Source organism: Lipotes vexillifer, unplaced genomic scaffold, assembly GCF_000442215.2.
Source record: "Lipotes vexillifer unplaced genomic scaffold, Lipotes_vexillifer_v1.1 scaffold365, whole genome shotgun sequence".
In the NCBI taxonomy this organism is placed as follows: Eukaryota; Metazoa; Chordata; class Mammalia; order Artiodactyla; family Lipotidae; genus Lipotes; species Lipotes vexillifer.
In genome coordinates, this window is record NW_006781263.1 from 777,162 (window position 1) to 787,236 (window position 10,075).

General features: G+C 48.8%; 1 protein-coding gene across 1 annotated transcript in view; it reads left to right on the forward strand.

The window, feature by feature from the left end:
* Positions 1–10,075, forward strand: part of RIN2 (Ras and Rab interactor 2) — a 105,118-nt gene that overhangs the window by 69,752 nt on the left and 25,291 nt on the right. The window contains 2 exon segments of the mRNA XM_007454525.1: positions 2,725–2,797; positions 6,880–6,971. Coding sequence (XP_007454587.1) covers positions 2,725–2,797; positions 6,880–6,971 — 165 coding nt within the window.

Consider the following 10,075-nt stretch of genomic DNA (forward strand, 5'->3'; position numbering starts at 1 on the left):
GAAGGCCAAGTTTTCAATGGGAAAGGGAACAAACAGTCCTGATGTCCTGCCAGGCTCCCAGCAGCAATCAGAAGATGGACCTACACCCCCAAGGGGGAGGCTTCACTGAGCCACAGGTGAGCGAGCTGAGGTGTGAAGGCGAGTTTGGATGCTGGTCAACTATCCAATAAGATGATGGAGACCAGGTTCTCGTTATAACCTGAGCAAGCCTCAGTCCCTGCCTTTGAAGGAGCCGAAGGTCCTGAGACCAATTTCAGGGCAGATCCTGGCTTCCACTCAGCCCGGAATTCAGTGTTTCTGAGCCCAAGAGTCATTACCTGCGTCTGGAGGAGGTGTTTCTGGAGCAGCCTCTCTGTGATGTATGACCGGCCTCAGGTCCCATGATGTTTTCCATCCAGGCCTCTCCCAAGGTCCCTGGCTTCAGGGAAAAGCTTCCACGTGCAAAGTCATCTGAGCAGTCACTGAACCTGGCTAATGATCTGCCGGTTTATTTACATTAGGAGGGAATCAGAAGGTAGGTTTCAAACCCACCATCTGAAAGGCAATGAATTAAATATTAAAAGAAGAAAGGTGATTCTGAGTTGGCTTTTGAAGCTCAGCTAGCCAAGAAGTGATATATCTAAGTGGTGGTTTTTTTTTTTTTTTAATTATATATTTACTTTTGGCTGTGTTGCGTCTTTGTTGCAGCGCGCGGGCTTTCTCTAGTTGTGGCAAGCGGGGCCTACACTTGGTTGCGGTGCGCGGGCTTCTCATTGCAGTGGCTTCTCTTGTTGCAGAGCACGGGCTCTAGGCGCGCGGGCTTCAGTTAGTTGTGGCACACAGGCTCAGTAGTTGTTGCTCACGGGCTCTAGGGTGCAGGTTCAGTAGCTGTGGCGCACGGGCTTAGTGGCTCTGTGGCATGTGGGATCTTCCCGGACCCGTGTTCCCTGCATTGGCAGGAGGATTCTTAACCACTGCACCACCAAGGAAGTCCCCTAAGTGGTTTTTAAATACCTTCTAACAGCCAAAGTTAACTATGATAAGTTAGCCTGCAAATCCCTCCTTCCCCTCCTGCAATAAGTACAGTTAGTGTTTGTACTTTAAACTTTACTTGTTGTTCACCTGAGGTCCCTCCCTGGCTGAACAATTTTCCTCCCTATTTTGTAAAGACTTTTATCACTTCCCTAGTCCTCTCCAGGTGACTTAAAGTGGCTGAAAGTGCTAGTCTGAGCAAAGAATTAACCTGCCTATAACTGATTACCACTGATTAACTCAGTCCCACCAGGATGGCCCCTTCCTGGCCAGGGTCTACCTTCTCTGCAAATTGAGGTGCACTGAGAGAGAAAGGGCTGGCTTTAAAAACATAGATATTTTGTCATAACATCTGGACAGTGTGTTTCATAATAAGTACCACCTCATATCTGAGGTGTACCACCTCATATCACATTTACTCCATTTTTTTTAATGTTCATTTATTTACTTATTTGGTTGCGCCGGCTCCTTAGTTGTGGCATGTGGACTCTTAGTTGCGGCATGTGTGTGGGATCTAATTCCCTGACCAGGGATTGAACCTGGGCCCCCTGCATTGGGAACATGGAGTCTTACCCACTGCACCACCAGGGAAGACCCTAAGTTACTACATTTTTTAAAATTTGCACTTCCCACTACTATCCTTCTGGGAGACAAGGGAAGTACTGTTATTGTCCATTTTACAGATGAGAAAACCGAGGTTCAGTTTAACCTACCCCAAGTCCATTCCCTTTTACTTAACTCATGAAACTGTGGTGCACATGTGTGTGTGCTTCTGTTTCTGTGTCTGTCTGTCACTCATGGTATATGTGTGGAGGTATAGATGTGTTTTGGGTGCTACAGAAATAGTAAGTGAAATAATACAGTGTAAGTAAGTAATAAGCAAAATAAATGAGGCTATGGAAGGGAGAGAAACTCGTCTGATTGAGGAAATGAGGAAATCTTCACACAGCTGAGGCTCTTTGGAATGTTGCTGGAAGAATGGCTGCAGGGGTGGCATTTCAGCAAAGAGGGAGTGAGGAGTGGTTGGCAAATACATGAATTTTTGAAGTCAAGCCATCAACTTGTTGTTGTTGTTCCATCAACTAGAAGATGTATGAAATGACACACCGACTTGACAGAATATTTCTTGCACGCTTGCACGCTTGGTGGTGGTGGTGGGAGTGGGTAGGGGCTAAATAAATGAATTTTAGAATCTTTCCTACAGAGTTGAACTCAAAGCTGATTTATGAGAACCCTGTGTTATCCTCCAAGCCTTGAGCTCCTTCTCTGCCTTGTGTCTGTACCAGAAAGAAGTGGCCCATTTTGGCAAAGAGGATTGTGACCCAGGAGGTCCAGCCCGGGAGGGTCGAGGGCCGGTGGGGCCTTGGCGTCCCCCAAGCACTGTCTCCTGATGGCCTCTCACTCCTGCCAGTCTGGCCCCTGGCCCCTGCCCAGCTTTGCATCCCAAACTTTAGCTGTGTCATTTGAGTCTGCGCTGGTCTGTTTACCAGGCACTGGAGCACGTGCTCCAGTGAGTCAGGGGCCAGACTTCTAGGCCCCCAATCCCTCCCCTGGCCTGTGTCTGGCGGCCGCACAGCTGGTTCCCGTCAGCCGGTCGGGGAGCACAGAGATGCTCCTGCCCTCGCAGCAGGCAACATCCAACACTGAGGGCCTTTCCTTTCTCAGGATGTGCTCAGGGACACTCAGCTGGTTTCCAAACTCTCTCTTTTCCAGCCTTTTCCCTGGAAGGCTCAGGAATCAGTTTTGCGGATTTATTCCGGCTCATTGCTTTCTACTGCATCAGCAGGTAAGGCCTCTTTGTCTCCCGATTTCAAGTCCCTGCTTGGCGTGTGCACTATCACCGGCCCCCGGGTTTCTTGATCCATCCCGGGCGCAGGGCTCTGGAAGGCTTGTCACCTATTGAATGTCCCTGGAAGGATTGGCCTCTGAGGTGAAAGGGTCATCAGGCCCCCTGTGCCAGGCTTAAGATCAGAATAACTAGCCCAGCCCCTCTAAGTGTAAAATAACATGCACATGCAGAAAGGGATCCGTGATGCAAGCGTGTAACATTTAAAGGTCCCTGATAATGTTTCTGAAAAACCCCCAGTGGATGCAGTTCATCTAGAAATGTGGGTCCTTCAACCAGTCCATAAATCTTGCATCGCTCTCCTTCAGGCCTGCTGGGTACCCCTGTCTTTTTTGTAACTAAAGGGACTGTTTCAGTCTACATTAAGCCAAGCCCCAAATCCCGATGTTAAAAAGTGTCAGGGGAGTGCAAGTTGGGGAAGGCTTTCTTCTTTCTTTTCTGTGAGCCATCCCAGTTTCTCAAGTCAAGGGTTCTTTCCATGAATGAGGCTCAAAACTCATTGTCTGCAGAGGTCGATGTTGCCTCCCCTCAGGTAGCCTGGCTCAGTTGGCCTCCTTTGTTTTTCTTGTGCATCTGTCGCAGCCGATAGAGCAGAGATGGGCTAGATCCTTGGGGGTTGGGGGGAGGGTAGGCACCAAGCTGTCCACTCCTGGAGGTCCCCAGGCCAGGCCAGCCGAAGCTGCAGTCAGTGGCCTGATGGGGGAGGGCACTTCCAGAGGGGGAGCCCAGCGGGAAGAAGGGGGGAGCTTCCTCCAGAATGGGACCAGAGCCCTGTGAGTGCCCTGCGGGGGCTGCCACCTGCCAAGGTGTGGGCAGGAGCCCTCACCTGTGTGAGGAAGTCCGCCCAAATCGAGGAGGCCAGTGCAGAAGCCCTCACATCCCCAGGGATGCACACCTGCCCTGGCATGAGCCCAGCAGCCCCTGGGAGTGACTGTCAACCCTGGTATGTCAGTCAGAGGTGAGGCTGGCCGACATTTACACATTATAATTTGCTCCTTGATGAGCCTGCTGTTGTTGTGAAAGATCATCCCACCTATAAAACAGGATTTGGCAGCCATGCACGAAAGGTACCATCTCTCCCCTCAGTGGTCACTGTAAACTAAGTGCCGCTGTCTGGAGCCGCTTGGTGACTGAAGGGGACAGAGTACCTAGAAGGCTTGGTGACCCACAAAGCATGATGCCAACACAAGATGCTCACAAGCAAATCCCTACGTTGACATTTTGTGATTAATAGTCTGTCTCCTCCTCTTTAGAGATATGACATATAGAGTAAAAAGATATTAAAAAAATAAATCTCACTTATGCATGCATTAAAACTCTTGAGTGAAACGTTTATACAGAAGATGGCTTTATTTTGTCTGTTATGCAAGTTTTAGAACCAGGGTTAGGTGAGAAGGAGGCACCCCCTCTTGTGTGTGTGTGTGTGTGTGTGTGAGAGAGAGAGAGAGAGAGAGAGAGAGAGAGAGAGAGAGAGAGAGCGAGAGAGAGGAATGAGAGAGAGAGAGGCTGTGTCATGCCCTTGGCTGGCACGGTGGGAGAGTACTCACGCACAACATCTAATTTTCTAGTAGATCAAAGCCTAAAACCACCCATTAGTGAATGACGGGTGTGGTTTCCTGTCATCTCTGTCATTAAGGAAAACCCAAACCAATTATGCAATATTCAGGCTCTAGGTACTGCATTGGACAAAGTAAAACCTTAAAATAAACGTAGATTGGTTTTGTTATGTGTGGCTTTCCTCCCAATTGCCTAAAGAAAGTAGGTTTTCATTAAGTGGGTACAGCCATGGAAATACAGATTTGCATGATGCTTTGACGTTACAAAATTCTGGTCTCAATAGTCTTCATTTAACATTATAATCAGGGCCGTGGCCTCTCCTGGGTCCAGCAGCAGCTCTTATACAAAGGCTGCATCCCCTGACGCTCCACCTGCTTCATCCAGAACAGATGCAAGTGGACGAGGTGCTCACAATGGGGACAGATGAAAGGGTCTCCTGGAAGCAGGAGGTGACCCGGGCTTAATACCCCAGGAAAGAGGAGCCTCCCGACTGCCAACTCCTAGCATTTATGTGAGCCCTCGTGTTTTGCTCTTTCCATCAACCTTACTAATTTGTTATTCATTGTCAACAGCCTCAAGGGTTCCAAAAGTCTCCAGTCATCCAGATTTAATCTGATTCAGGCTACAGTGTTGCCCAATCTTACTGTAAACGACTAGTTGTTTGGTATAGTTATTTTCTTCAGTGGAAATGTTCAGGTCATCTTGTGTTGACAGAACACAGGCAGGAGCTCCGAGCTTTGTCCTCACTTTCTCCACCCCAGCCATGGGGGTGCGGGGGGAGGCGGGGGTGGGGTCTCCTTGCTGTTCTTCATACATGCCAGACCCTCTCCTACCCAGGGCCTTTGCACCTGCTGCTCCTTCCGCCTGGAATGTTCTTTCCCTCATAGTTTACTTCCTGGCCACCTTTAGATCTTCAGTCAAATGCTACCTGCTCACGGGGCCTTCCCTGGCCAACTCTCACACTTGAACCCTCTTTATCTTTCCCCTTTTGTGCTTTACTTTTATCCATGGGGCACATCCCCTTCCCGTGTATTCTATGAATTGCTTTATTGTTCTCTGTCTGCTGGCGTCCGCTGGAGTGAAGCTCTGTGCAGGTGGGGACTCTGTCTGTTTTGTTCCCAGCACCTGGCACATCATAGATGACCATAGACTTTGCTGGATGGATGGATGAATTCTTCCTTTGTAACACCAGTACCACCACTGAAAAAAATAAGTCCTTTTCTGATAAGTCACCCTTGTCATTGCATATTCATTCATCCATTTATTCAAAACACATTCTCTCCCTGTCTGTGTCAGGCAAGGCCCTGTGCTGAGCCCCGTGAGGATTTCATCAGTGCTTAGAGCCTGACCCTAACCCTTGTGCGTGAAGATAAACAAGTGCTTTTGAAGTCTGCCTCTGCCCTTCTGGAGAAAGCAGGAGGTCATGGTGGCAACGCTATGCCCTGGCCGCAGCAGGACCCTGGTGCCAGCCCAGCTCCTACCTCTTGGGCCTGCTGGTCTGTGATGCTGCAGTGCATTTGTTTCCTGGTCTGCACATGGCGCCATGCTGCTTGGGGGCAGGGTTGTCGCATGAGTTCCTTCAGATTTGCCTTTCTGCTCAAAGCATGGCCCAGGGTCACGGAGCTTGACAGAAACGCCCAACCTCCGGCCTCCCCCAGACCTGCTGAGTCAGAGTGCAGCCTCACAAGACCCCCCAGGGATTCAGGTGCACATTACAGTTAGAGAAGCACTACCTTAAGACTCAAGAGGGAGTTTTGTCCCCGGCACACAAAGGACAATACATGGGCTGTAGCTGGAACACGTCACAAATAAAACCAACAGACATTCATTGAGAATCTGCCGTGCGCAAGGCAGTGGGGTAATACATTTTGGTTTAGGATCACACATTCCTGCCCAGGGAGTCGGGGCCCAACATTCAGAGCAACTAGCAAATCAATACCTAACGTGTTATTTGTGTGATGGATCCACCAACATAGTTAGCGATTCTGATATTAACTCTAGATACGGCTTAGCTGCCCAGGAAGGCAATTTGGTCCTCGCTGCAAATACTGAAATCATGCGGGCTTGTCTCTCAGCCTGTCCTGCGTGTGTTAACACAGGCAGGAGTAGTGATCCCATCCCACAGTCCTATCAGTAAAGACGAGTCCAGTTGGGTATGCTGTGATGTCTGGGACATCTGAAATAGTTTAAGCTATAGACAAACAACAGGGACCTACTGTGTAGCACAGGGAACTATATTCAGTGTCTTGTAATAACCTATAATGGAAAAGAATCTGGAAAAGTCTATGTATGTATAAAACCGACTCACTTTGCTGTACACCTGAAACACTGTAAGTCAACTACACTTCAATTAAAAAATAAAACAGAAATAAATAGTTTAAGCTAAAACATCTCTAGGATGGAAATGAAAGCAAGAGACAGAACAAGACACGTAATTACGTGTATTCTCTCTTTTGAAAAATCAGGGACGTCCTGCCGTTTACCTTGAAGTTGCCTTATGCCATTTCAACAGCCAAGACTGAGGATCAGCTTGAAAAACTAGCCCAACTGGGACTAAGTAAGTGGGTGCCCTTTGCCCGGTTTCCCTTGATGTGAAAGCACGGAGTAGAGCCAATGGCAGACGTTACACCGTTGCATCAAAAAGCAACCCTCATCTCCATGGTAGAACTCCATGAGGCCCTGAGTCACACCTTCTGAGAGTCTTTTTTCTAAGTCAAACGTCCAACCAGCTCTCAGAGGCAGGTGCCGAGTTTGCCTGAGTAGCCCACGAATTCTCCCCAGCATCTCCCATCGATGAGTTTGAGCTCCCCAAAATGTCCAAGTCTTAAGGTAAGGTGAACCTCTGTCATGGGTCCTGCCCTTCTGTGGCATCTCGCTGGGGAAAGGCCGTGCCTGATGGACGGGGAAAGCCACTGCAGGCACCTCGTGTGCATGAGTTTTATTCTAGAGGAACACACGGTATTGATGGCGTTTCTGTGCTTTGAGGACTTTGACAGCGCAGGCTTCCAGAGTAACATCTGTCTCAGTTCCTCTCTTGCTCAGTTCCGGCCCTGGTGTTCTGGGCCACGTCCCTTACGCCACCGTGTATCCTCACTCCGGCCAGCTGGGCGCTCGCTTGCCCTCCTGCCCTTTGCCAGTGCCCCTCAACCCAGCCCTGTGGCAGACGGTGGATGGCAGGGGCTCAGGACACACCACTCCCTCAGTGTCACTTCTTGGTTCTGTTGCCCTGGGGAACCCGTGTGGGTTTAACTCTCACAAAAAAAATGTTTTCCTCCTCGATGGGAAGGGGGAATTCTCTTAAGATTTTGGGGCTTCAGTCTTCAGACAGATGAACAACCAGGCCGTAGTACTTGAGTTTATATACCAGTATATAGTGTTTGAGTTTGGGATTCTCAAGTGCAACTACCAGGATTCCAAGGACCTAAGAAACTGTGATACTTGACCCAGCAAATAAGAAATATATGTGTCCCTCCTTTGGCCAGTTTGCCCCTAAATCTAAAGCACTTGTTCTGAAGCGGGTACCATTGCCAAGAGAGCCTACAAAATGCCTAGAGAAGCCTGGAGGTAGATTCACATTCCCCTCTGAAAATTGGATTGTTTCAAAAGAATTGCCACATGCATCTGAGGCCTGTCTGACGGGCAGCTGGGTTTCAGGATTGGGAAATAGAATCCAGGTAAAAATATCAGGGTCGCATAAATGTCCCTGCTGAAAAGTCACGCCATCTCTGCCACCGAGCTTTACACACCTTTGGAGAGAGTTTAAAACATTTCCTGAATTTAAGATCAGATCATCAACTAGATTATAGGCCTCTTGAGGACATGCACCAGGTCTCCGTTTCCTCTGGTGACCTCCATCCCCAGGACTCCTGGTTCGGTGGTCAGCCTGCTGTGTGTGCTTCGTGCCAGGGCTCCAGGACCAAAGTATCAGGGACAGCACTTGTGCCCTGCAAAGATCGAAGCAGAAAGAGCTTGCTCTGGTGGCCACTCACCGGAAGCACATAAGGTCTCATGAATAGATATTCAATGTGTAATTGTCAATGTGCACCTTATCCATTTTGTGAAGAGACAGCGCTTTAAAAAATTCTGTACCTAATTTATTTGTCTGTCCAACAAGTCTTTCTGGAGGGTCCGCTATGTGGCAGGCCCTGTGTCCCACAACAAGGGTTCAAAGATGCATAGGGTCCCTCCCTCTCCCCCACTCCCCAGGTTTAGTCTGTATGGGAGGAACACATAACACGGGAACTAAGTGTTCTAAGTTTGTAAAGTCTTACAACGGTGGCAGTGGGAGTCTAAGGAGGACGCAAAGGAGGCGAGAGCTGCTTTACACTGGCCAGTAGAAATAGATGTAAGGCAAGCCAGTGTGTACCTTTAAATTTTCTAGTAGCCACATGAAAGAAAATTAAAGGTGCAATTAATTTTTACAGTTTACTTAATGTGATATCTGCAATGTTATTTCAATATATCATCCCTATTTTTTAAAGTATTGATCAAATATTTTACCTTCTTTTTTTCATGCTAAGTGTTTGAAATCCAGTATGTATTTTATCCTTATAGCACATCTCTATTCACGCACTAAATTCTTGTCAGAAATACATGGATCTGTATTTAGATTTCGTTACATTTACAATTGAAAAAGTAGTTTCACATAAAGTTTCACATACTTTATAGTTTCCCAGTAACTGAATTGTGTCAGTTTTTACATTTAAATTGATTCACCTGAAATAAATGGAAAATGGAGCCCTTCCATTTACGAGCTGGATTTCAAGCGCTCACTGGCCACAGGTGGCTGCTGGCTCCCCTACTGGACAGCACAGACCTAGAGGGAAGGAAGGATGAGAGAAAGCGGGCAACACAAGTCAAGGTCAGGTGTGTTCACAGCACAGACAGGACAGGGCCAGGGCTCCCAGCCTCAGCCTCTCCCCAGGCCCCTGTGACCAGCCATTCTGGGCCCTCGGGAAAGAAACACAGTTTCAGCAAACACAACAGGGCAGAACTGTAGAGACAAGAACCTATTCCAGATGGAAATTACAACAGGTGTTCAGCGCCACCACCGCCTCCCTTGATTTGCGTGGAAAACAGACCCGTCTGTCAAAGGGCGCCCAGGCAGTACGGCTGCAGTCAGCGATGTGCACCACTCCAGAGTGCTGAGCATCAGTTGTCAAGGCCAGGAGGCTGTAGGATTTGGGAAGGATGGGCAACAAACCACAAAGATGGACGGCCGAACTTGCACTTAACCTTTGCATGAGCTGGCTGTCCTGCTTTTTGCTGATGGGACCCATGAGTGTATTTTTCCTCCTTTTGGGTTTTAATGCTGAATGTGTCAAACCCCAGGCAGATTGTGTAACCTCCGCCAGGCCCAGCTGCTGGTCCTGCCTATTAAAGGGGAACTGCGGGCCCCCTGCGGAGGGCACCCTGGGAGAAGGAATCAGAAAGGGTGCTGCTGCTTAGTGGGAGGACTTGGTCTTTGTGGAGCAAGTAGGGAGTCCCATGGCCTTTTCCGAGCTCGTGCTATAACCACCCCAGTTCCTTTTTCCTCACCTGGGGAAAGGCCTGGCCGGCTCAGTGCCACGGCCAAGCCATCCCGCAAGGGCTTTGAAGGTGAAAAGCCTCCGGAGCCTTCCCACGAGCCAGCAGCTGGGCCTGGCAGCATTTCCACTCTTT